The sequence below is a fragment of the Dendrobates tinctorius genome, unplaced genomic scaffold, assembly GCF_039654945.1.
Source record: "Dendrobates tinctorius isolate UK_male_01 unplaced genomic scaffold, ASM3965494v1 ptg000147l, whole genome shotgun sequence".
Lineage (NCBI taxonomy): Eukaryota > Metazoa > Chordata > Amphibia > Anura > Dendrobatidae > Dendrobates > Dendrobates tinctorius.
In genome coordinates, this window is record NW_027361814.1 from 15292368 (window position 1) to 15320271 (window position 27904).

Genomic DNA, 27904 nt, shown 5'->3' on the forward strand with positions numbered 1-27904 from the left:
ATTGAAAACTGTATGTGTACGTGGGGGGGGGGGGAGTGATTGGTGTAAACTTTCTGTAAAGAAAAAGCTGTGGAAAAAAGTATAAAACAGCAGGCCCTAGCTGATAAGTGTCACTTATCAAAACTAGGCTGCTGGATGTGCGCACGGGGTGGCGCAAGGGGGGGGTGGAAAAAAAAAAAAAAAGGAAAACGGCAAACTCTGATAAGTGAACTGTGTCACTTATCCAAGTTTCGCAGCTGCGGGATGTGTGTACGGAGGGGCTAAGGAAAAAAAAGCGAGCTCAAGTGTTGATCGGTGAACTGCGTCACCAATCAACGCTCGGCGGCTGCGCACGGAGGTGGCACAAAAGTGGGGTGGAGGGGGGTAAAAATAGGGGGAAGGGGGATGGGGGGATTGGGGTGGATGAAGAGAGATTGGGCAGGGATCAACAGTTAGGGTTGTAGTTAGGTGGCACAAAGGGGGGTGAAAAAAATGAAAAACGGCAGGCACAAGCTTGGATAAGTGACGTGTGTCACTTATCCAACTTTTGCGGCTGCGGGATGTGTGTACGGAAGTGGCGCAAAGGGGGCTAAGGAAAAAAAAACGAGCTCAAGTGTTGATCGGTGAACCTCGTCACCAATCAACGCTCGGCAGCTGCGCACGGAGGTGGCGCAAAAGTGGGGTGGAGGGGGGTAAAAATAGGGGGAAGGGGGATGGGGGGATTGGGGTGGATGAAGATAGATTGGGCAGGGATCAACAGTTAGGGTTGTAGTTAGGTGGCACAAAGGGGGGTGAAAAAAATGAAAAACGGCAGGCACAAGCTTGGATAAGTGACGTGTGTCACTTATCCAACTTTTGCGGCTGCGGAATGTGTGAACGGAAGTGGCGCAAAGGGGGCTAAGGAAAAAAAAGCGAGCGCGAGTGTTGATCGGTGAACTGCGTCACCGATCAACGCTCGCCGGCTGCGCACGGAGGTGACGCAAAAGTGGGGTGGAGGGGAGTAAAAGGGGGGTAAGAGGGGGGGTGGAGGGGGGATGGGGGGATGAAGATAGATTGGGGGGTGAAGATAGATTGGGCAGGGGATCAGGGATCAATTAACACTTACAATTGTAGTTTTCTTTCTTCTTCTTCTTCTTCTTTCTTCTGCAGGGATTGTGATGCTACAAGCTGTGGCACCACAATACCCAGCACAGGAGCTCTTGCTGTGTCCGACCTCTCTGCAGGAATCCTCAGCTAGAGTGAGGACCCCTGCAGACAGGTCAGAAAGGTCAGAGGCAGGTCAGGGGGCAGGTCACAGAGCGGTCACATCGCTGCTGTGACCTGTCATTGGTGGGATCGAATGATTACATCGATCCCACCAATCCCTGATCTGCCTGGTGACCATGGCAACTGCCTAGAATCGGAGCTCACAGCTCCGATTACTAGGCAGGTCATGCCCAGGTCACCAGCAGGGCACAGAGCGGTCACATGGTGACCGCAGCTGTGCCCTGTGGTTGGCGCGATCGCCGATCTAATCGATCGCGCCAGCCAACTCCTGCAGGCCCTACTGGGCCTGCATCAGGCTCCAGCACGATCGGTGCTAATATAGCACCGATCCTGGCCGGTACTGGCAGGGCACTGCGGCGATATAGCGCCGCTGTGCACTGCGATTGGCGCGATCGATCAGATCGGCGATCGCGCCAATCCGGGTGCTTTTTGCCGGTGCCTGGCGTTGCCAGGCACCGGCTCTAGGATCGAGTACATCGGTACTCGATCCCCGCCTAGGACATCATTGTTTCAGCCAAGCTGATTGGCTGAAACAATGAGAAACGCTGCGATTGGCTGTTCAGAATTGAACAGCCAATCACAGCGCTCTGGATGCCGGGGGGGCGGGATCGCAGCCCGGGATGCCGACGCCATCTTTTCTAAGGTGAGATGGCGTCGGAATTTTAATGCGATCACCGCGACTTTAGTCGCGGTATCGCATTAAAGGGCCCGACGTACTATCCCGTCCCCGGTCATACGGGCCCGGGTACCGTGGACGGGATAGTACGTCGGATGGCAGGAAGGGGTTAAAGGGTCAAAATTGACTTTTAGGATCATTGCTTCCAACAGGTGGCGCTATAGAGTTCTAGTCATCTTTCGCTCTAAAGAGGCAATTTGCATATTTAACTAGGAAGTAACTCTGCTTTTACTTCCAACCACTCATCCCATCTGCAGTACTGGCTGAATGTGAATTCTTCCTTTACCAGCTGTCTAATCTACTTCAGCTCTAATGGGAGACATTACAATAAATTTGGCATAAAACAGTGCTCAACAATAATACATTTATAATATCACATATAGTCTTCAGGAGGTGCCAGACATCTACTCATTCCTTTACACTTAGATTAGACCTTCTTTTGTAAATTATCAAACATAAAAGACAACGTTTAAATACATCCCAGCTTAATCTGTGCAGTACCTCATTACAAATATTAGTAATGTTTGTTTGTACATTGAGTAAAATATGCAGTGATTTTGTGTTTTTACATTGTGGCCAATGACCAATGTTGCAAGCCACTATGAAGCCGTATGTCAGGGAATATTCGTAATGTACAGTACAATTCTGTAGAGCCATGGTGTGGGGACAGTGTCAAACATGGAAGCATTTGAAAAAGGAAGGTCAAACTCCATGATATCCATGAAAAATATTTTTATTCATAATTCATTAAAAAAATCTTTTTGATGCAATTGGCAAAAATGTCACGAGCCCCCTATGGGGAGGTATATAGTAGCTTACACGTTTAAAACCTTGCCGTTCTTAATCATTGCATTTAATTCATGGTTAAAGAACACACATATAGATTATAAATTATTATGATTATGTGCATAAAAGTATAAAATATGATAATAATTTAAAATCATATCATATAGAAGCTCTATATATTATCAGTATAATTGCATTTAATTCATGGTTAAAGAACACATATAGATTATAAATTATTATGATTATGTGCATAAAAGTATAAAATCTGATAATAATTTAAAATCATATCATATAGAAGCTCTATATATTATCAGTATAATTGCATTTAATTCATGGTTAAAGAACACACATATAGATTATAAATTATTATGATTATGTGCATAAAAGTATAAAATCTGATAATAATTTAAAATCATATCATATAGAAGCTCTATATATTATCAGTATAAAGAAAACAACATAGCAATGAAACTGAAAATGCTCCAATAATGTGCATTAACATATGTATCCATCATAAGCTCTTGGTAACCACTACAGTGGGGAAAAAGAGTATTTATTCAGCCTCCAATTGTGCAAGTTCTCCCACTTAAAAAGATGAGTGAGGCCTGTAATTGACATCATAAGTAGACCACAACTATGAGAGTCAAAATGAGAAAACAAATCCAGAAAATCACTTTGTCCGATTTGGCAAGATTTGTTTTTCAAATTATGGTGGAAAATAAGTATTTGGTCATTAACAAAAGTTCATCTCAATATTTTGTTATATATCCTTTGTTGGCAGTAACAAAGGTCAAACGTTTTCTGTAAGTCTTCACAAGGTTGGAACACACTGTTGGTGGTATGTTGGCCCATTCCTCCATGCAGATATCCTCTAGAGCAGTGATGTTTTGGGCCTGTCGCTGGGCAACACGGACTTTCAAATCCCTCCTAAGGTTTTCTATGGAGTTGAGATCTGGAGACTGGCTAGGCCACTCCAGGACCTTCATACGCTTCTTACGAAGCCACTCCTTGGTTGCCCTGGCAGTGTGCTTGGGATCATTATCATGCTGAAAGACCCATCCACGTTTCATCTTCAATGCCCTTGCTGATGGAAGGAGGTCTGCACTCAAAATCTCAAGATACATGGCCCCATTCATTCTTTCATGTATGTAAGCAGGTAACGGGATGCAGTAATGCAGGGAAGGCAGAGCAAGGATTAACAGTAATACAATTTAATTGCAACAGTAAGGAAACTCGCAGGGAGACAACATGTAAATCAACAAAAGAGATTGCAATGTAACATAAAAATCCAGTTTTTTCCAAGAGAAAAAGGTCGCACTCAGCGGGATAATGATGAATGTTTATTGACACTGAATTACATGTCACATCGGAGATGTGAAGGAGAGTGTGTCAAATGGCTGACTACGGCCGTTTCACGCTACTCGAGCGCTTCCATGGGTCCCAAGAGAGGTTGGCAGCTATCGGATTGCAGACCCCTGAACCTATCAACACAACTAGCAGTAGCCGTGGGGGGTTCCTACGATGCCCTAGACCCCTCGATCACAGCCGGTGGACTAGATAGCCTAAAGACAGAAAGGGAAATCTAAACTGCCCCAGAGCAGACCCCAAAGCAAAAGGCAGCCCCCCACATATAATGACGGTGAAGCAAGAAGAAAGAACACAACACAGACAGAAAGATAGACTGAGCAAAGACGGGGCCCAAGCTAACTAGGTAGGAAAGGACAGGAAGGCTGCTGTCTGCAATCTGTGAAAAACCCTATGAAAATAAGAGCCAACAGACTGACAGTGAAAAAGGCCCTGAAGACGCTAGGCTTCAAAAAGACTATGTCAGTACTCTGGAATATTCTGAAGACAGAGCAACAGGCAAAAGGAGATTCAGCACACCCCAGCAGGGAATGGCAGAATCCAGAAAAGCAAGGCAAACAAAAAACAAAACACAAATGCAAAAAGGCAAAGCAGAAAACTTAGCTTTAGAGGAGCAGGAATGAGACTGGTGTCCTAGAAGTCCACAGAGAAGTCACCGTCAGGGCAGAAGGGCGTCGGCAGCCTTATATCCAGTCAGTGACTCAACTCAGCCAGTCATCATCATTAGACCCAGGTGCCTGATAATCAGGCTCATTACCTTCCTTTACCAGAATAGGGAGTTCACCAGACCTCAGTGACGAAGGGGAAAATGAACTCACAACAGTACCTCCCCCTTGAGGAGGGGTCACCAAACCCTCAACCACGCCACCAGGGCGATCAGGGTGAGCCCGATGAAAGGCACGCACCAATCTTTTGGCAAGAATATCAGAGGCAGAGACCCAGGAATTATCCTCCTGACCATAACCCTTCCACTTAACCAAATACTGGAGTCTCCGTCTAGCCAGACGGGAATCCAGTATTTTCTCTACCTCATATTCCATGTTACCTTCAACCAATACAGGGTCCGGAGGTGCCACCCCAGGAAAAACTGGTTCAACAAACCTCTTCAACAAGGACTTATGGAACACATTATGGATTTTAAATGTGACAGGAAGAGCCAAACGAAAAGAGACCGGATTAATAATCTCCAAAATCTTGTAAGGTCCAATAAATCTAGGCTTAAACTTAGGAGAAGCCACCTTCATAGCAATATTTTTTGATGATAACCACACCATATCACCAACCTTAAACTGGGGACAAATGGTCCTAAGTCAATTGGAAAACCGCTGGGCCTTTCCCTGGGAGAGAGAGAACTTATCCACCACTTGGTCCCAGATCTGGTGCATTCTCTCCACCACAGTGTCAACACCTGGGCAGGCAGAAGGCTCCACCTGCCCTGAAGAAAATCGAGGATGAAACCCAAAGTTACAAAAAAAGGTGACATCAAAGTGGCAGAACTAGCTCTATTATTTAAAGCAAATTCGGCCAAGGGCAAAAATGAAACCCAAGCATCCTGATCAGCGGAAATAAAACATCTCAAATACGACTCCAAGGTCTGGTTTGTTCTCTCTGTCTGCCCATTGGTCTGAGGGTGAAAAGCAGAGGAGAAGGACAACTGAATTCCCAGCTTGGAACAGAAAGTCCTCCAAAATCTAGACACAAACTGAACTCCTCTGTCAGATAAAATGTTCTCAGGAATCCCGTGCAAGCGAACCACCTGTTGCAAAAACAGGGGCACCAACTCAGAGGAAGACGGCAACTTAGGGAGTGGTACAAGATGAACCATCTTAGAGAACCTATCACAAATCACCCAAATAACAGTCATTCTTTGAGAGACCGGCATATCAGAGATGAAATCCATTGAAATATGGGTCCATGGCCTCCTGGGGACCGGCAAAGGCATCAACAACCCACTAGAGCGAGAACAAGATTTAGACCGGGAGCAAGTCCCACAGGACTGCACAAAATTCCTGACATCATGAGACAAGGTGGGCCACCAAAAAGAGCGACTCACCAGATCTCTAGTACCAAAAATACCTGGATGACCAGCCAATGCAGAGCAATGAACTTCAGACATCACTCTTCTTTCACTGGTCAGGAACATACAACTTCCCACTGGGACAACGCTCAGGTTTGTCCTCCTGGAACTCTTGCAGAGCAAGTCTCAAATCGGGCGAGATGGCAGAAAGAACTACCCCTTCGCCTAAGATGGTAGCAGGCTTGGTCACCACAGGAGAATCAGCAAAGAAGCTCCTAGAGAGGGCGACTGCCTTGACATTCTTAGTTCCAGGAAGAAAAGAGACCACAAAACCAAAACGTGTAAAAAACAAGGCCCACCTAGCCTGTCTAGGGTTCAAGCGTTTAGCCGACTCTAGATAAATCAAATTCTTGTGGTCAGTGAGGACCACAACTTGATGTTTAGCTCCCTCCAACCAATGTCTCCACTCCTCAAATGCCCATTTCATGGCCAACAGTTCCCGATTCCCCACTTCATAGTTACGTTCAGATGGAGAGAACTTTCGGGAAAAGAAAGCACAGGGATTCATTTTAGATGTTACAGGATCCTTTTGGGACAAAACAGCTCCTGCACCAATCTCAGAAGCATCCACCTCTACCTGGAACGGGAGTGAGACATCAGGTTGCCGCAAAACCGGGGCGGAGGTAAATCTTCGCTTCAGCTCCTGAAAGCAAGCAACAGCCTCCGGAGACCAATTCAACACATCAGCACCCTTCTTAGTCAGATCAGTCAATGGCTTGGCAATACTAGAAAATTTTGCTATAAATTTCCGATAAAAATTAGCAAAACCCAAAAATTTCTGGAGGGCCTTCAAAGAAGTGGGCTGAACCCAATCATAAATGGCCTGTACCTTGGCCGGATCCATTTCAGTAGTTGACGGAGACAAAATAAATCCCAAAAATGAAATCCTCTGTACTCCAAAAAGGCATTTCGATCCTTTGACATACAGGGAATTCTCCCTCAAGATCCGGAACACAGTCCGAATATGTTCCACATGAGAATCCCAATCCTTGGAGAAGATCAAAATATCATCCAGATAGATAATCAAAAATTTATCGACAAAGTCTCGGAAAATATCGTTCATGAAGCACTGGAAGACAGAAGTGGCATTAGTGAGCCCAAAAGGCATCACCAGGTACTCAAAATGTCCCTCCGGAGTATTAAACGCCGTCTTCCATTCATCCCCCTGCTTAATGAGGATAAGATTATACGCCCCCTGAGGTCAAGCTTGGTAAACCAGCAAGCACCTCTAACTCTAGAGAATAGATCTGAAATCACGGGTAACGGATACTGATATTTAATAGTAATTTTGTTGAGGGCACGATAATCAATACAAGGCCTTAAAGAACCATCCTTTTTGGCCACAAAAAAAACCCAGCATCTAAGGGTGAAGAGGATGGTCTAATATGACCCTTCTCCAACGCCTCCTTAATATAGGACCGCATAGCCTCGTGCTCGGGTACAGATAAATTGAAGAGCCGACCCTTGGGAAATTTACACCCCGGGCTCAATTGCACAGTCATAACTCTTATGAGGAGGCAAGGACGCAGACTCATTCTCACTAAATACATCATAAAAGTCCGCCAAATAGTCAGGAACATCATGCGACTGAGGAGAGGTGGAAAAAAACGGAGCCTCACTAAAGGCACACCGACAACCCCAACTCACCACAGACACAGATTTCCAATCCAAAACTGGATTATGAATTTGCAACCAGGGAAACCCCAGAACAACGGCATCATGCAGACCATGCAACACCAAAAATCTGCAATTTTCTTGATGGTCTGGGGCGACCCGCATGACCACCTGGGTCCAAAACTGAGGTTTATTTTTCACCAAAGGAGTAGCATCAATCCCCCTCAAAGGGATAGGCATCTGCAGAGGTGTCATCGGAAATCCACAACGTTTAGCAAAATCCAAGTCCATTAGGTTTAGCGCTGCTCCCGAATCCACAAAAGCCTTGGCGGAAAATGTGGACAGGGAGCAGATCAGAGTAATTACCAGAAGAAACTTAGGTTGAACACCACCAACAGAAAACGTGTGTGCAAAGCGTTTCTCTCATTTAGGACAAACAGAAATAATATGCGTGGCATCTCCACAGAAAAAGCACAGCTTATTACGCCTTCTGAACTCTTGACGTTGCGCCTTAGACAAAACTCTATCACATTGCATAGGTTCAGACGTCTGTTCAACCGGTGGCAACACCTCTCGTGCAATCCTGAGTTCACGTAAAAGCCGATCAACCTGAATGGCTAATGACATAGAATCGTCCAGACCAGAGGGAACAGGAAATCCCACCATAGTATCTTTTACAGCTTCTGACAAACCCTTCCGAAAGAGAGCAGCCAAGGCATTATCATTCCAGGTAGTAAGGAACGCCCATTTTCGGAACTTTTGACAGTACAACTCTGCAGAATCTCGACCCTGGTTCAATGCCAACAGGGTCTTTTCAGCCTGATCAACAGCATTAGGTTTGTCATACAACAACCCCAAGGCTTGAAAGAATGTGTTCACATTAGTTAGAATAGGATCATCTGGTTTCAAAGAAAACGCCCAATCCTGGGGATCGCCACGCAGCAAAGAGATGACAATTTTAACCTGCTGCGTGGAGTTCCCTGACGAGTTAGGCTTCAAGGCAAAAAATAATTTACAATTATTTTTGAAACTCAAAAATTTAGATCGATCCCCAAAAAATACATCAGGTATAGGGATCTTTGGTTCAACAGCATGTGAACGAGCAAGGTAGGCGGAAATTCCCCACACTTCCACAGCGAGCTGCTCCACACGATCAGACAATTGTTTTATCTCCATTGAGAGAAAAAAAAATTCCCCCTACGGCCTCAGAGATATAGAGGAAATAATATACACACTTTTTTTTTTTTTTAAACACAATTCTTTCCTGCTATTGAGTACCCTAGGATCTGCGGTAGGGCGGGTGATTCTGTTATGATTGAGTCACAGTAGGAGGCAAAAACAGAAATGCAAGCTAAGTCCAGAAAACCAGAGAGGTTGGCAGCTATCGGATTGCAGACCCCTGAACCTATCAACACAACTAGCAGTAGCCGTGGGGGGTTCCTACGATGCCCTAGACCCCTTGATCACAGCCGGAGGACTAGATAGCCTAAAGACAGAAAGGGAAATCTAAACTGCCCCAGAGCAGACCCCAAAGCAAAAGGCAGCCCCCCACATATAATGACGGTGAAGCAAGAAGAAAGAACACAACACAGACAGAAAGATAGACTGAGCAAAGACGGGGCCCAAGCTAACTAGATAGGAAAGGACAGGAAGGCTGCTGTCTGCAATCCGTGAAAAACCCTATGAAAATAAGAGCCAACAGACTGACAGTGAAAAAGGCCCTGAAGACGCTAGGCTTCAAAAACACTATGTCAGTACTCTGGAATATTCTGAAGACAGAGCAACAGGCAAAAGGAGATTCAGCACACCCCAGCAGGGAATGGCAGAATCCAGAAAAGCAAGGCAAACAAAAAACAAAACACAAATGCAAAAAGGCAAAGCAGAAAACTTAGCTTTAGAGGAGCAGGAATGAGACTGGTGTCCTAGAAGTCCACAGAGAAGTCACCGGCAGGGCAGAAGGGCGTCGGCAGCCTTATATCCAGTCAGTGACTCCACTCAGCCAGTCATCATCATTAGACTCAGGTGCCTGATAATCAGGCTCATTACCTTCCTTTACCAGAATAGGGAGTTCACCAGACCTCAGTGACGAAGGGGAAAATGAACTCACAACAGTTTGGAGTGTGACTGCTTGACGTTGTGGACAGGTGTCTTTTATACTGATAACAAGTTCAAACAAGTCCGATTACTACAGATGAGTGGAGGACAGCGGAGCCTCCTAAAGAAGAAGTTACAGGTGTCAGAGACACCGCACTGCACTTGCTCATAGAGCCAGTGCGCGTGTCCTGAGTACAGAAGCAGTGCTAAAAGATACCTGTAGAGACGGGCAGCAGAGGTGACCATGCGTGCTTCAGGCTAATAGTGTCAGGGTCCAGTCAGCGCTGGAAGGTAAAGAGGCATGGGACCTGCGGACACTGAAACTGAATAATCTGGCACGGGACCTATGGTCATGTGACAGCAAGGGGGCGGGGCTTAGCATCCTGTATTCAGATAGGACAGGACACCATACAACAACTCAGAGTCAGGCAAAACAGAGATCACAGCAGTACGGGCAAACGAGGTACAGGAGGGACAAACAGACGGGTAGTGAGACAGAGCCAAAGGTCATACACAAGAGGACGACGTGGTACCAAGGGGACAAGCAGAGAGAAGTCGTGTCACAAGCAGAGAGTCAAACACGAGAGGTAGCGCAGTACAAGAGGGTCAGGCAGAACTCGTAACAGGGACAGAACCAGATCACAACCGAACAAGCAAGCAAGATATCAGGCACAAGGCACACGTATACAAGAGGTCACTTAACTCAGCCGAGGGCAGGAGTATAACTGACACCGGACCCAGGTCCAGTGAGCCCTAAATAGCCTCCTGCTGCCAGAGAGAGGCAGCACAATTAACCCATAGTCTAACCAGGACGGGTCAAAGCGAAATCCCGTCCTGGATCATGACAACAGGTCTGTGAGAGCCAGAAATCTTGCATGTTTTTAGGTGACCAAATACTTTTTTCCACCATAATTTGCAAAATAAATCTTTCCAAATCAGACAAGGTGATTTTCTAGATTTGTTTTCTCATTTTGACTCTCATAGTTGTGGTCTACCTATTATGTCAATTATAGGCCTCTCATTTTTGTGGGCGAATTTGCACAATTGGTGGCTTACTAAATACTTTTTTCCCCACTGTATATGTCCCATGGTGTATATGTTCATCAAGGTGCAGATGTGTGATAAGAGCTCAGGAGCTGAGTCCACCTGCGTAGGATAAAGTTGTTAAAAAAACTAAAAAGTAAAGTAAAAAAAGAAAATTAAATAAACTGAAAAAAATACAAAAATTTAACTCGCCCCCTTTTTTCTTAATTAAAAATAAAGAAATAAAAAAAGCTTATTTGGAATTCAAAATATCCGATCTAGCAAAAGATAAAATGTATTAACCCATGAAAAAAAATGAAACTCCAGAATTGCGTTTTATTGGTCACTACACCTCCCTAAAAACTTGATACTTAATCAAAATGTCATATAAACCCAACAAGATACCAATAAAAACATCAGCCCGCTACGCAAAAAACAAGCCCTCGCACAACTCCAGAAAGAAAGAAAAATGTGTTACAGTTGTCAAAAAGTGGCAACACAAGCCAGATTTTTTTTTTTTTTTTTTTTACAAATTTCTGGATTTTTTTTCACCACTTAGGTAAAAAAAAACTATGCAAGCTTGGTGACGCTGCACTCAAAGTGAAAAAATGTTTTCAGGTCATTTTTACTGCACAATAAACATCAGAAAACATTAGAAAAAATGGCAGAATGTAATTATTTTATCATTTCATCAGGCTTGGAATTTTTGTTTTTCTTTTTTAGAAATTCATATAGTAAATTTAATGATATCATTCTAAATGACAACTCATCCTGCGGAAAACAAACCCTCATATGGTCATGCCGACAGAAAAGTAAAAAAAAAAAAAAAAACTATGTCTCTTAAATGAAAAGGAGGAAAAAAAAACAAAATCTCCAAAATCAAATTGGCAGCTGTGGGATTAAGAAGCAAATGACTCGACCACATTTATTTTTAATGTAGTGTTTGCCTTTCTTAGATGTTGCTAAAGCGATCCCGAAACAGTTTCTGAGAAGCTACTTTCCAGACACCTGGCTGTTTGAGGTAGTTCGTGTAGGGTGAGTATGCCACCACTTTATTACATCAATGTCTATATCTGTGGTACTTGCAGATTATTATATTAAGGCCCTTTCACACTTTCAGTATGTGATCAGTGTTTTACATCAGTATTTGTAAGCAATGCTGGGTATGCTATTTTAGTTATCATAACCGATTATCGGCCTCCAGATAAACCTGTTGGGGAAAAGCATTGCGGCTGGTTTTAAGGCTATCACGAATATTCGCTGGTTTGTTATATTTATTAGTTACCATACAGTTGTGGCCAAAAGTATTGACACCCCTGCAATTTTGTCAGATAGCACTGTTTCTTCCTGAAAATGATTGCAAACACAAATTCTTTGGTATTATTATCTTCATTTAATTTGTCTTAAATGAAAAAAACACAAAAGAGAATGAAGCAAAAAGCAAAACATTGATCATTTCACACAAAACTCCAAAAATGGGCCAGACAAAAGTATTGGCACCCTCAGCCTAATACTTGGTTGCACAACCTTTAGCCAAAATAACTGCGACCAACCGCTTCCAGTAACCATCAATGAGTTTCTTACAATGCTCTGCTGGAATTTTAGACCATTCTTCTTTGGCAAACTGCTCCAGGTCCCTGATATTAGAAGGGTGCCTTCTCCAAACTGCCATTTTTAGATCTCTACACAGGTGTTCTATGGGATTCAGGTCTGGACTCATTGCTGGCCACCTTAGAAGTCTCCAGTGCTTTCTCTCAAACCATTTTCTAGTGCTTTTTGAAGTGTGTTTTGGGTCATTGTCCTGCTGGAAGACCCATGACCTCTGAGGGAGACCCAGCTTTCTCACACTGGGCCCTACATTATGCTGCAAAATTTGTAGGTAGTCTTCAGACTTCATAATGCCATGCACACGGTCAAGCAGTCCAGTGCCAGAGGCAGCAAAGCAACCCCAAAACATCAGGGAACCTCCGCCATGTTTGACTGTAGGGACTGTGTTTTTTTCTTTGAATGCCTCTTTTTTCTCCTGTAAACTTTATGTTGATGCCTTTGCCCAAAAAGCTTTACTTTTGTCTCATCTGACCAGAACATTTTTCCAAAGCGTTTTAGGCTTTTTCAGGTAAGTTTTGGCAAACTCCAGCCTGGCTTTTTTATGTCTCGGGGTAAGAAGTAGGGTCTTCCTTGGTCTCCTACCATACAGTCCCTTTTCATTCAGACGCCGACGGATAGTTCGGGTTGACACTATTGTACCCTCGGACTGCAGGGCAGCATGAACTTGTTTGGATGTTAGTCGAGGTTCTTTATCCAACATCCGCACAATCTTGCGTTGAAATCTCTTGTCAATTTTTCTTTTCCATCCAAATCTAGGGAGGTTAGCCACAGTGCCATGGGCTTTAAACTTCTTGATGACACTGCACACGGTAGACACAGGAACAATCAGATCTTTGGAGATGGACTTGTAGCCTTGAGATTGCTCATGCTTCCTCACAATTTGGTTTCTCAAGTCCTCAGACAGTTCTTTGGTCTTCTTTCTTTTCTCCATGCTCAATGTGGTACACACAAGGACACAGGACAGAGGTTGAGTCAACTTTAATCCATGTCAACTGGCTGCAAGTGTGATTTAGTTATTGCCAACACCTGTTAGGTGCCACAGGTAAGTTACAGGTGCTGTTAATTACACAAATTAGAGAAGCATCACATGATTTTTCGAACAGTGCCAATACTTTTGTCCACCCTCTTTTTTTATATTTGGTGTGGAATTATATCCAATTTGGCTTTAGGACAATTCTTTTTGCTTTTTCATTTAAGACAAATTAAATGAAGATAATACCAAAGAATTTGTGTTTGCAAACATTTTCAGGAAGAAACTGAGTATTATCTGACAAAATTGCAGGGGTGTCAATACTTTTGGCCTCAACTGTATATGATTTGTCTTTCCCCAATAAGAGACAGGTTTTTTTGGTATATCATTGTACAACTATTACTTCACATTTTTGGATATGCCCATTCATCCATTATTATTTATGATGAGGACAATTGTAGGGACAGCTGCCGAGGAGTGGGGATGCAATTGTCATTCATCAGTGGGGTGCCAACCTCCACGGATTGGCAGTTGCAGATACCTAGGATACAACCTAGTGAAATTTCGCGCATCTTTATTGCCTAGTTTTTTTTTACATATTTTATCAAATTTCTTTAGATTATTTTGCCTGTTTTTTGTTCTCAATTTTTTTAACGTTTATCTATCTAATAAAAACAATCATTCATTCATCACAGCATTCATCTTGTCTTACAGCTCAGATGGACATGCTGTACTGAATCGAAGAACTCCACACACTATCACTAGATGGGTAACCGATGGCTTCTGCTTGGGCAAGAATGGTTTAGACAGTGTCACCGATGTTGAACTCACCACATTCCAACCTTACTTCATTGACCTGATTGTCCCCTCCTCTGTGGTACAAGGAGAGAAATTTACAATACAAGCCTTGGTCTTCAGCTATGAGAAGAAATGCATTCTGGTAAGAAACATTCTGAATATTTTTTTAATGTTCTAAAAAAAGTTTGCTTTTCTAGTTGGTTTAACAATTTCCAGAGGAGAACTTTGCAGCTGAACTTTGCAGCTGAAGTATAGAACATGTTTGCGCAGCTCACTAGAAACTCTGCAAGTGCAATTGGCCCTGACATCAGCCCTGGTTTGCCTGATATCAACATAACCTTGTTTTATTTCTATATTAAGAGGTCGCATTGCCATTATTTGTCAAATTATAAGTGCTTATCACTAAATTAGAATATCATCAAACAGTTAATTTATTTTCGTTCTTCAATAAAAAAGTGAAACTCAGATATTATATAGAGTCATTACACACAGAGTGATCTATTTCACGTGTTTATTTCTGTTAATGTTGATGATTATGGCTTACAGTCAATGAAAACCCAAACATCATTATCTCAGTAAATTAGAATAATTAACAAAAAACACCTGGAAAGGCTTCCTAAGCATTTTAAAAGATCCCTAGTCTATTTCAGTAGGTTCCACAATCATGGAGAAGACTGCTGACTTGACAGATGTCCAGAAGGCAGTCATTGACACACTCCACAATGAGGGTAAGCCACAAAAGGTCATTGATAAAGAAGCTGGCTGTTCACAGAGTGCTGTATCCAAGCATATTAATGAAAAGATGAGTGGAAGGAAAAAGTGTGATAGAAAAAGGTGCACAAGCAACTGGGATAACCGCAGCCTTGAAACGATGGTTAGGAAAAGGCCATTCAAAAATTTAGGGGAGATTCAGAAGGAGTGGACTGCTGCTGGAGTCATTGCTTCAAGAGCCACCACACACAGACGTATCCAGGACATGGGCTACAAGTGTCGCATTCCTTGTGTCAAGCCACTCATGACCAATAGACAACACCAGAAGCGTCTTACCTGGGTCAAGGAGAAAAAGAGCTGGACTATTGCTAAGTGGTCCAAGGTGTTGTTTTCAGATGAAAGTAAATTTTGCATTTCATTTGGAAATCAAAGTCCCAGAGTCTGGAGGGAGAGTGGAGAGGCCACAATCCAAGCTGCTTGAGGTCTAGTGTGAAGTTTCCACAATCAGTGATGGTTTGGAGAGATGTCATCTGCTGGTGTAGGTCCACTGTGTTTTATTAAGAGACCAAAGTCAGCGCAGCCGTCTACCTGGAAATTTTAGAGCACTTCATTCTTCCCTCTGCCGACAAGCTTTTTGGAGATGGAAATTTAATTCTCCAGCAGGACTTGGCTCCTGTCCACACTGCCAAAAGTGCCAACACCTCTTTTAAAAAACAACAGTATTTTCACTTGTTTAATATGTGTTGCCTAGAATATGTAAAGTTATTTATTCTGAGTTCTCTACCCTCAACCCAGTCCCTTTTACTCTTCTATTACCCCTTTTCCCAAAGACCTTTCCCATTTCCCTTCTGCACAAATCATCTCGGTGAACAGATATAAGGTGAAAATGTCAATGTGCTTTGATAAAGTTAATTTGTTGACTGCTAAAATATAAAAAAGTTAATAAAAACTTTGGAAAACAAAAATCGAAATTAAAAAAAAAAAAAAGAAGCAATATCATCACTGTGCTTGATTGGCTAGCAAACTCGCCTGACCTTACCCCATAGAGAATCTATGCGGTTTTGTCAAGAGGAAGATGAGAGACACCAGACCCAACAATGCAGATGAGCTGAAAGCTGCTATCAAAGAAACCTGGGCTTCCATAACCCCTCAGCAGTGCCACAGGCTGATCGCCTCCATGCCACGCCACATTGATGCAGTAACTGATGCAAGAGGAGCCCCGACCAAGTATTGAGTGCATTTACTGATCATACATTTCAGTAGGCCAACATTTCAGATTTTAAAATCATTTTTCAGGCTGGTGTTATAAAGTATTCTAATTTACTGAGATAGTGACTTTTGGGTTTTCATTGGCTGTAAGCCATAATCCTCAACATTAACAGAAATAAACACTTGAAATAGATCACTCTGTAATGACTCTATATAATATATGAGATTCACTTTTTGTATTGAAGAACTGAAATAAAATAACTTTTTGATGATATTCTAATTTAATGAGAAGCACTCGTATTCTTTCACAACATGGCCAACAGTAGACTAAGTGGACTGTATTAATTTGCTGGTCAAAAGTTTTAGCCACATGCATTTGATTCATAAAATGAAAGATAAAGCAATGCAATCAACATGGCCAAGCATCAAGAGCAGAATAAGACATTCTCGGTGTGTAGTTGAGTGCACTTGCAGTATGAGTCACATGAGCAGCCAGTGTGCAGGTCACACAGACATTAGTTCCAATTTACCATAGGGGATGGTGTGGTTTTTCATCTCCATCATGCAAGTTCACATCGGGTATGTTTCTTTTCAATATAAGGAAAAGCAAGGCACTCAAATGCAACCATACAAGGACATCAACTAAGAACCGTATGCTGCCGGGAATGCATTTTTTTTAAACAATGGGACCAATGTACAACAAATGTCACTGTATAGTACGACACGTCACTGTATACAATTGGACTTATGTATGACTTGTCACTGTATACAATGGGACCAGTGTATGATGCGTCACTGTATACAATGGGACTAATATACGACATGTCACTGTATGCAATATGACCAATGTACAACACATCACTGTATACAATGGGACTAATGTACGATATGTCACTGCATACAATGGGGCCAATGTCCGACATGCCAATGTAAACAATGGGACCAATATATGACACATGCCACTGTATACAATGGGACCTATGTATGACACACCACTGTATAAAATGGGACCAATGTACAACACATCACTGTAGACAGTGAGACACATGACACATGTCACTGTATGCCAATAGTGGGATTGTGGCATCTGTCAGGGGAAGACATCAGGAATTCCAAATTTTACCCCTGATGGACACTGCAAAGCACAGCATAGAAAAATCACGAGTCATACTGATAACTATGGATGATGGGAGAGATAAAATATACCGTAAACCAATAAAAGGAGGGAAATAAACAATGGATAATGATGAATTTCAGTCCTAATTAATCTGGGCCATCAATTTTGCAGTGCGGCCACAAAGTTTTTTATTACAGTCCTGTATAAATCGCTCCAAAATCTAGTAGAAAACCTTTCCATCATTGCGGTGTCACAATTTGAGGAAAAGTGAAGGTAGATCTTATACTACAACTCATAGTTTCGCTAAGTTTCTCAAGGATTTAATGTTCAGGTCACCAATAAAGTTAACTGTGCCGAATAAGAACATGTTTTATCTTTTTTTGCATTTGTGAAGTATGCATTTATTTGCTTTATCATCAAAACAGATTGTCGCTTCGCTGACTGACTCAGAAGATCTGATCACAGCCCAGGACAAGGAGCAGGCCCGATGTGTCTGTGAGGGGCATTCGCACAGGTTCACCTGGGATGTTTCAGCTGTAAAACTAAGTACTGCAATGATTCATTATTTTTATGTACAATTTACATTTTTTTAACAATCAAAACTATTAGATTTTTGTTTTCTCAAATCCATACAATGTGGTTGTTGCTTTTTAAACTAGTCCATGAGTAAAAAAAATATTGCCCCAGGTTTTTGCACATTTGGAGGCATATGGAGAGACAGTAAAGTATCTATGCTTTTTTATGGGAACCCTATTACCACACCTAGAACTACGCCAATGAGCCCTTATTGGTTGTATTAGGTTTCTTTAGCCCAACATCTTGTGATCCAAACAAGTTTAATGTCCCGGCTAGTGAGTTGGCACAGAAATTATAGATAATTTACTTTGTACTGTATAATATGTCTCTTACTTTGGGCTCTACATTCACTTTTCAGAGACACTAAAGATTCATGTTGACAGTGGGTCTATAGATGTGGAAGGAGGTTGCACCGAAGATGTTCTCCTGATAGGAAAGGATCACAGAACAGACTCTGTGGAAAAAACCATTGTGGTCAAGGTGAGAGATATTAACCATAATGCACATATAATATGCTACAGCATTTCAGGGTTATATAAAGAAGATCTAAACACTCAATAATTGTAAGCCCTCATAAAACTATGTTGAATTGCCAATTACCATGTATTTACTGGGACGTAGAGTTGAGCAAATTTGTTCGGATTCAGTTGCCGAATCTGAATTTGGCATATTCGTGTCATATGGGTATGCTATTCGTGCCGAATGTATGTTTGATGATTGGTTCTGAACATGTTCGGCTCTGTTCGACGAATATTGCAAAAATGATATTCGTTGACGATCGTATTCGGAACTGAATTCGATCAAATTCGCTTAACTCTACCGATAAGGTGAATTTTGTGGCAATATAAATTCTCATAGATTTTGTAGCTATGAGCATAGTTTAACGTATGTTCCAGCAGTGTCGATCTTAAAGGGAACCTGTCAATTTCAGAAAAACTATTTATCTGCAGACATAATGGTAATTGTCATGCCAGGGCAGGGATGCAAACAGAGGGGTAAGGGAGCTGATAAAGGTGAGCTTTAACAATGGGGAGAGCAGAATATGGTGACCCTTCAACACTCATCTTATGCTGACACCTGCACTACCTATCACTCTTGATGGGTGCTTTCCCCCCTTGCACCATCAAGTGCCAAAGCCCTGGTTGACCCTGGGTCTTAGCCCTAGATAGTGAGCTTGGCAGCAAAACACTAGTCTTACTACTACAATAAGACAGCACAGGGAGAAAACACAACAAAGAATATCCACAGGAATCAAACGAAACTCAAGCACTCCAAAAATTCTAAAGCTATTCTTGGAACACAACAGTAGTAAGTAAGGCACAGGATAGAAAAAAAACTTTTGCTGGCGTAGGAGGAAGCCAAAAGTTAGGTTAAATAGTGAAGGGGAGTGCACCAATAAGGAGCAGCTGAGACCAAAGCCAAATGGAATCTCATCAGACTTAAACCAAGAACTCTTAACCCCTCCATACAAAAAGACACATTAAGCCTACACCACTTCTGTGAATAGTCACATGGACTCCTAAGAGGTGTGAAAGGTTCACTTTAAAATGTTTGTGTCATCAGGAACATTTATTTCCAGTGCTGGAACTCTCCGCTATCTTGAGAAATAGAATGGTAGCTGAACATGTGCAGCTCTATCTATTCATTCTCCATGGGAGCTTACTTAGCAGGTTTTGGAGATTACATAGAAATGAATGGAGGGAGCCATAATGTAACATGTAGGGCTCAAATAAAGTAATGTACTGCTAGCATAATGACATAATGACATTGCCAGATAGTTGGCCAAACAGTCCAATAACAAAACAATAAATTGTAGAATAGGTCCGGACATCAAGTATGAGATTAAGATACAAACTCTAGTTGCTCCAAGTCGCTAAAGTATCAGGACCCGTAGAGCCAACTTCAGGGTCAGTGATGACAAAACACTGCACATTGTGTGAATACAACAGTTGCAAACTTGTTATGAAAAAATACAGTAGTTTAAACATATATGTACATAAAGTTATTTTTTTCCTCTTTAGCCAAAAGGATATCAGGATGAAAAGACAAAGACATTCCTTCTTTTCCCAGCAGGTAATTACAAATGGGAGCATGAGCAGAATCAGACACAAATGCAGACGCTGCACAAATAATGAGTCAACATGTGGCTGGGGTTTAGATTATGTATTCATTATAACACAAAACCGTTTAGCACAGCTATAAAGTGGTGGTGCAACAAGTAGGATCCTAGTCCATAATCATATGAATATAGAAACTTGGCATACACAGTATGTATGATTTCCAGTGAAAAAGTGATTTTTAATATACAGTACATACAGTATAGATGTTTCGGTCACATTGACCTTCATCACAGTACTATGTATTGTACTGCTGTCATTTGCATAATGCTCAAAAGAGGGAGAGCCAAAAGGTAAGTGGTCCCCCCGGGAGTAGGGACAAAAGGCAAAGCTTTGCAGAGTCAGTCCGGTCAGTATGCAGCATGTAGGGCAATGACACGGCATCCACCGCGGGTCAGAGGAGCCGCGGTGGATGTCGTCATTGCCCTACATGCCTCTTTTGAGCATTATGCAAATGACAGCAGTACAATACATAGTACTGTGATGAAGGTCAATGTGTCCAAAACGTCTATACTGTATGTAATGTATATTAAAAATCACTTTTTCACTGGAAATCATACATACTGTGTGTGCCAAGTTTCTAGATTCTGTATTAACACATTCATCTGCAATAAGTAAAGCGCATGAGACAAAGATTAAGTCCTCCCTTCCTCTAGTAATCTGGTGAGCTTAAAAAAAGGTCCTTCTGCAAATATTCCCCTAAAGTGCATAGTCCCACTCTGGTGTAATGTTACAGGACATGCATACTGTTCATGTAACATCTATTAACATAAAATTTTAATGAGAGTGGCTGATTCGCTTTACCTCTCCCATAGAGATCACCAACCAACAGTTACAGTCTGTGGCCCACAGCTTGGTGGTTACAGTCTATCACGCACAGCTGGGGGGTTACAGTCTATGGCACTCAGTTTAGTGGTTACAGGTTATGAAACACAGCTTGGCGGTTCCAGTCTATCACGTACAGCTTGGTGGTTCTAGTCTAAGGCATACAGTTTGGTGCTTACAGTTTATGAAACATAGCTTGGTGGTTACAGTTTACCAAGCACAGGTTAGTGGTTACAGTGTATGACCCACAGCTTGGTGGTTACAGTCTATCACACACAGCTTGGTGGTTACCGTCTATACCACACAGCTTGGCGCTTATAGTTTATGGCACACAGCTTGCTAGTTATAGTATATAGCACACAGATTGATGGTTATAATTTAGGAAACACAGCTTGATGGTTACAGATAATTTACAGCACCAGAACCAGTGGAAGTTCAGAAAAGCAGTGGTAAATCTCTCTAAGCAATAGAACTCTAGATAGTGAACAGAAATATTTGTGGATTTGTGTTGGCCTTTTCTGAGACCAGCCCTTAATATATTTCTCTGTTGTTGTAGCTGAGCTGTGTGAGGTCTTGTTTTTTGTTTAATGAGTTGACACTTTTATTGATATCATTTTGGGGTGTATATGATTTTTTATTTGCTTTTTACTGCATTTGTTATTTTTGAGGTGGAGATGTGACAACCAAAAAGTGGCAATTCAGACATTCCTCCCCATACAACATTTAGTGTACATAGGAAATTATTTGATAAGTTAATAGCTTTTATAGATACAGTATGACAATACAATATGTTTATTTTTTTATTTATTTTTAATTGGGGATAGGAGAGGAGATTCATTCGTGCATTTTTGTTTTGTTTTTTTTGGTGTCTGTTTACTTTTGCATTTGTTCGATTGCGTGATCTACATAATGCAATACTATAGTACAATGCTACTACAAAATGACTACCTCACGGGAGCATGAGGATGACAGCCACAAGGACCTTTACCAGGCTTATGGATTCCATAGTCACTGATACAGACCCTGAAATTATGACTCTGGAGACAGATAAATGCCAGAATTGGCACGGCAAATGGATCATGCCACCTAAATGCCTGTGTCAGTCATTAACACCAGCATTTAAGAGATTAATCAGCTCCCATCTGAGCTAGGTCTGGTTACCAACAGTATAACACAGCTAGCATCTGCCGTGTGGTGGTCTCGCCTCCTGTGGATGTTGGGAAGCAGTTAACCGCACAATGTCAAACATTTTAATGGTATGTTTGTGGTTGCATTGAACACATCATTTGTACACTATACCTAAATAAAATAGTAGCATTCAGTATAACTTTACTGTTGAACTAGGAATTATCAGTTTCAGTTCACCGATGTTCAATGAGCACCCTACTTAAAGGAGTTGTCCACTACTCGGACAATCCCTTCGGAATCATTATGTTTCTTCCAGATAAAATATTAGCAGCTAGACTCACTTTTGGTGCAGGTGTATGACATTGTAATGACGTCGCATAACTTTCTCCTCCTTCTGGCATAACTGACGTCTAGAGGAGGTGAGATTGCCTTGGGACAGCCAACGCCAATACCATTGTAATGGCTCTTGCACCAGAGGTGAGTATAGCTGTTACTGTTTTACTTGGGAGAAACCTAGTGATTGAGAAGGGGTTTTCCAAGAAGTGTAAAACCCCTTTAAAGGTATCATAGATATTAACCTCAATAGAATTGTACTATATACAGTGGGGAAAAAAAGTATTTAGTCAGTCAGCAATAGTGCAAGTTCCACCACTTAAAAAGATGAGAGGCGTCTGTAATTTACATCATAGGTAGACCTCAACTATGGGAGACAAACTGAGAAAAAAAAATCCAGAAAATCACATTGTCTGTTTTTTTTTTCATTTTATTTGCATATTATGGTGGAAAATAAGTATTTGGTCAGAAACAAAATTTCATCTCAATACTTTGTGATATATCCTTTGTTGGCAATGACAGAGGTCAAACGTTTTCTGTAAGTCTTCACAAGGTTGCCACACACTGTTGTTGGTATGTTGGCCCATTCCTCCATGCAGATCTCCTCTAGAGCAGTGATGTTTTTGGCTTTTCGCTTGGCAACACGGACTTTCAACTCCCTCCAAAGGTTTTCTATAGGGTTGAGATCTGGAGACTGGCTAGGCCACTCCAGGACCTTGAAATGCTTCTTACGAAGCCACTCCTTCGTTGCCCTGGCGGTGTGCTTTGGATCATTGTCATGTTGAAAGACCCAGCCACGTTTCATCTTCAATGCCCTTGCTGATGGAAGGAGGTTTGCACTCAAAATCTCACGATACATGGCCCCATTCATTCTTTCATGTACCCGGATCAGTCGTCCTGGCCCCTTTGCAGAGAAACAGCCCCAAAGCATGATGTTTCCACCACCATGCTTTACAGTAGGTATGGTATTTGATGGATGCAACTCAGTATTCTTTTTCCTCCAAACACGACAAGTTGTGTTTCTACCAAACAGTTCCAGTTTGGTTTCATCAGACCATAGGACATTCTCCCAAAACTCCTCTGGATCATCCAAATGCTCTCTAGAAAACTTCAGACGGGCCCGGACATGTACAGGCTTAAGCAGTGGGACACGTCTGGCACTGCAGGATCTGAGTCCATGGTGGCGTAGTGTGTTACTTATGGTAGGCCTTGTTACATTGGTCCCAGCTCTCTGCAGTTCATTCACTAGGTCCCCCCGCGTGGTTCTGGGATTTTTGCTCACCGTTCTTGTGATCATTCTGACCCCACGGGGTGGGATTTTGCGTGGAGCACCAGATCGAGGGAGATTATCAGTGGTCTTGTATGTCTTCCATTTTCTAATTATTGCTCCCACAGTTGATTTCTTCACTCCAAGCTGGTTGGCTATTGCAGATTCAGTCTTCCCAGCCTGGTGCAGGGCTACAATTTTGTTTCTGGTGTCCTTTGACAGCTCTTTGGTCTTCACCATAGTGGAGTTTGGAGTCAGACTGTTTGAGGGTGTGCACAGGTGTCTTTTTATACTGATAACAAGTTTAAACAGGTGCCATTACTACAGGTAATGAGTGGAGGAAAGAGGAGACTCTTAAAGAAGAAGTTACAGGTCTGTGAGAGCCAGAAATCTTGATTGCTTGTTTCTGACCAAATACTTATTTTCCACCATAATATGCAAATAAAATGAAAAAAAAACAGACAATGTGATTTTCTGGATTTTTTTTTCTCAGTTTGTCTCTATGGTGGAACTTGCACTATTGCTGACTGACTAAATACTTTTTTTCCCCACTGTATATTTAGTATGCAATTCCAAAATATCCCGTGGGCCCAGACTACTAGCCTGTGAAGTGTCTGCTGCTCTGATGAAGTCAAGCTATCTGTCATGGTCACGTGTGTCAGGACGCAGATGATACCGCAAGGCGGACCCATAACACACGTGACCCTGGATACACCGCCTCCAGTGGGGTGCATTTAAATAATAAAACGTGCAGGTGGATACGCCGCCTCCACCTGGCGATTTTAGGTATTACACGTTATACAATAAATCAAATAATAAAGGGGGAACCTGGGTAACTTTAACAATGGTGGGCCCTGCAATAGGGAATGGGGACATGGAGACCTCCTAAGCTCCCCTGAGCCAGAGTCCCTGCACTCGTTACATTCCCTATACAGGCTCCGCACCTGTCCCTGCACGCGTACCTTAACGCCCTTGCTCACCCTGACCCTAAACCCTCACTAGGGAATGGGTCGGTGCGGAGACTAATCCCACCACTGCACTAATAACACACATGAGGAAAGAGACAATACAGGGGAAACACCACTTAGCTTTGCTCTGCTGCGTGCGCTCCCAGCAACAGAGCCCACCACCTGCGTGTGTCTTCTCCTCCACCTGGATCCATCACCATAACAGGATCCTTCACCTTAGTGCAGCCTTGGAGCAGAGTCCACCACCAGTTGCAGCTGCTTAGAACCAGAGTCCCAAGGATGAGTTCAGCTTCTGACCCGAAGTCGAGCATGCTTGAGTCCAGTTCAGCAGCCAAGTCCCACATGGTGAGTGCCACTCTCCATAGTTGCCACTCCACCAGCCCATGCAGACACTTCCCGCTGACACCATCACTGCGACTCCACCACGCCATGCCAGCCCTTCGTCCAGACACCATAGCTGAAACACATCCCCCCTGGCTAAGCTGCGCAGGTCTCCTCACCAGCTCCATCCTTCCTCCAGGCTCTCCAACTCAGAGTCAAGACAAACTCACAATATCACAGGCAGTGAGTGAACACCCTGAGCACACCTTTATAGGGTGTCACACCTGATCCATAATTAAGTGAACATTAACCTAAACCTAAGGTGCGATACCATTCCCCACCACCGGGCAACTTAGAATGAACGACACCACGTGTGATAATTCTAATGGCCACCGGGGGCTATCACGACACACTTTGGAACCAAAGGAAAAAAAGTTCACTTAATGCATTTAATACCGCCAGATCCAACACTGGATCATGACAGTACCCCCTCCTTAATGAGGGGCCTCTGGACCCTCAAGACCACCCCTCATTAGGGAAACACCCACAGCGGGGACGCCCAGACCCCGAGTTCACCCCACCACCACCCGACCATTCAGGTTTATGACAAACACCGCTGATATTGGCAATAAAGTTCCTTTTGGAGGCACCACTCATCTCCAGAGCGCCGACCTGGGGAACGAGTTAATGTATGTGTATGTTTGCTCAGAGCTGATCAGACTCCACAACACATTTCCACAAGATGTTTTTTGGTGGGACCCATACATGCTCGTTCACACACAGGTCCGGACCTGAACGTTTATTGCACACATACATTTGTCATTTTTTGGTGAACTCACTCTGGACTTGACAACAGAGGCGTCCCCCTGTGTCACCACACTCACACCCCCGCTATTCACCAAGGGACACCACCCTCCAACCCTTTCACCATGAGGACTGCACCTCCTAGGGTTGGTTAATGGCGAGGGTAGAGATTTGTCCCTACTCCCCCGCAGCACACCTGCTGCACACACCAGGAGGAGAAGGGGACCGGGAAATGGAGGAAATATACTCTCGCTGGTCGCCTCCACACGACCAGGAGGGCGGCTTCTTCGATGGTATGAAGATTTCGCGTAAAACCCAGCGGACTATCACACCAGTCAGCTCACCACAGGGGCGTACCCCTTCACCTCGGGGAATACCAGGCAGCTCCGTGGGGCACCATTCCTCCCACCTGCCTGGGTGCGCCCGCCTGCATGAACCAGTCCTGCTCCCCAGCAGCGACTCTAGGGGGTTTTAGTACCATAGCCGCAGGAATATGGAGGAAAATATATATACTCGCTGGTCGCCTCCACACGACCAGGAGGGGCGGCATCGAAGATTTGGCATGAGCCCCGTGGACTATTCACCAATCTGCTCACTACAGGGACGTACCCCTTCACCTCGGGGAATACCAGGCAGCTCCGTGGGGCACCATCCCTCCCACCTGCCTGGGTGCGTCCCCTGTAAGAGCAAGTCCCGCTCCCCAGCAGCGACTACACACCTAGTCTGCTCACCACAGGGATGTACCCCTTCACCTCGGGGAATACCAGGCAGCTCCGTGGGGCACCATTCCTCCCACCTGCCTGGGTACCTCCCCGTGCGAGAGCAAGTCCCGCTCCCCAGCAGCGACTCCAGGGGCTTTTGCCAGACCCGCAATTTGCCAAAGCCGCCATTTTAATTTCCTGGTTACCTGAGCAGAGGCCCCAGACCGTGATAACTGCTGCTGCAGCGGCTCTAAACACCTTGCCGCTCCCCACTCTCCTCAGTGAGGCCCGGCAGCAATTACCACAGGTCTCCACATGGCCGAAGCTCACCAGAAAAAAAAAACTGTATGGGCTGGTGATAATGTCATGATCACGTGTGTCAGGACGCAGATGTTTCCGCAAGGCGAACCCATGTGACACACGTGACCCTGGATACACCGCCTCCAGTGGGGCGAATTTAAATAAAAGAAAGTGCAGGTGGATACGCCGCCTCCACCTGGCGAATTTAGGTATTACACGTTATACAATAAATCAAATAATAAAGGGGGAACCTGGGTAACTTTAACAATGGTGGGCCCTGCAATAGGGAATGGGGACATGGAGACCTCCTAAGCTCCCCTGAGCCAGTGTCCCTGCACTCCTTACATTCCCTATACAGGCTCTGCACCTGTCGCCGCACGCGTACCTTAACGCCCTTGCTCACCCTGACCCTAAACCCTCACTAGGGAATGGGTCGGTGCGGAGACTAATCCCACCACTGCACTAATAACACACATGAGGAAAGAGACAATACAGGGGAAACACCACTTAGCTTTGCTCTGCTGCGTGCACTCCCAGCAACAGAGCCCACCACCTGCGTGCGTCTTCTCCTCCACCCGGATCCATCACCATAACAGGATCCTTCACCTTAGTGCAGCCTTGGAGCAGAGTCCACCACCAGTTGCAGCTGCTTAGAACCAGAGTCCCAAGGATGAGTTCAGCTTCTGACCCGAAGTCGAGCATGCTTGAGTCCAGTTCAGCAGCCAAGTCCCACATGGTGAGTGCCACTCTCCATAGTCGCCACTCCACCAGCCCATGCAGACACTTCCCGCTGACACCATCACTGCGACTCCACCACGCCATGCCAGCCCTTCGTCCAGACACCATAGCTGAAACACGTCCCCCCTGGCTAAGCTGCGCAGGACTCCTCACCAGCTCCATCCTTCCTCCAGGCTCTCCAACTCAGAGTCAAAACAAACTCACAATATCACAGGCAGTGAGTGAACACCCTGAGCACACCTTTATAGGGTGTCACACCTGATCCATAATTAAGTGAACATTAACCTAAACCTAAGGTGCGATACCATTCCCCACCACCGGGCAACTTAGAATGAACGACACCACGTGTGATAATTCTAATGGCCACCAGGGGCTATCACGACACACTTTGGAACCAAAGGAAAAAAAGTTCACTTAATGCATTTAATACCGCCAGATCCAACACTGGATCATGACACTATCCTTGTATTACATGGGCAGTTATATCAGCAAAAAAAATGTAAGCTGGTTGTAGATTCCTCTTGCAAAATCAG

At 43.7% G+C, this 27904-nt stretch overlaps 1 protein-coding gene across 1 annotated transcript in view; it reads left to right on the top strand.

Moving 5' to 3' along the window:
* The window catches only part of LOC141049745 (alpha-2-macroglobulin-like protein 1), a 257127-nt gene that overhangs the window by 176355 nt on the left and 52868 nt on the right, over window positions 1-27904 (top strand). Inside the window, exons 18-22 of the mRNA XM_073546472.1 lie at window positions 11837-11915; window positions 14173-14398; window positions 17719-17839; window positions 18228-18349; window positions 19891-19942. Of these exons, the coding sequence (XP_073402573.1) occupies window positions 11837-11915; window positions 14173-14398; window positions 17719-17839; window positions 18228-18349; window positions 19891-19942 (600 nt within the window). The remainder of the gene's footprint in view (window positions 1-11836; window positions 11916-14172; window positions 14399-17718; window positions 17840-18227; window positions 18350-19890; window positions 19943-27904) is intronic.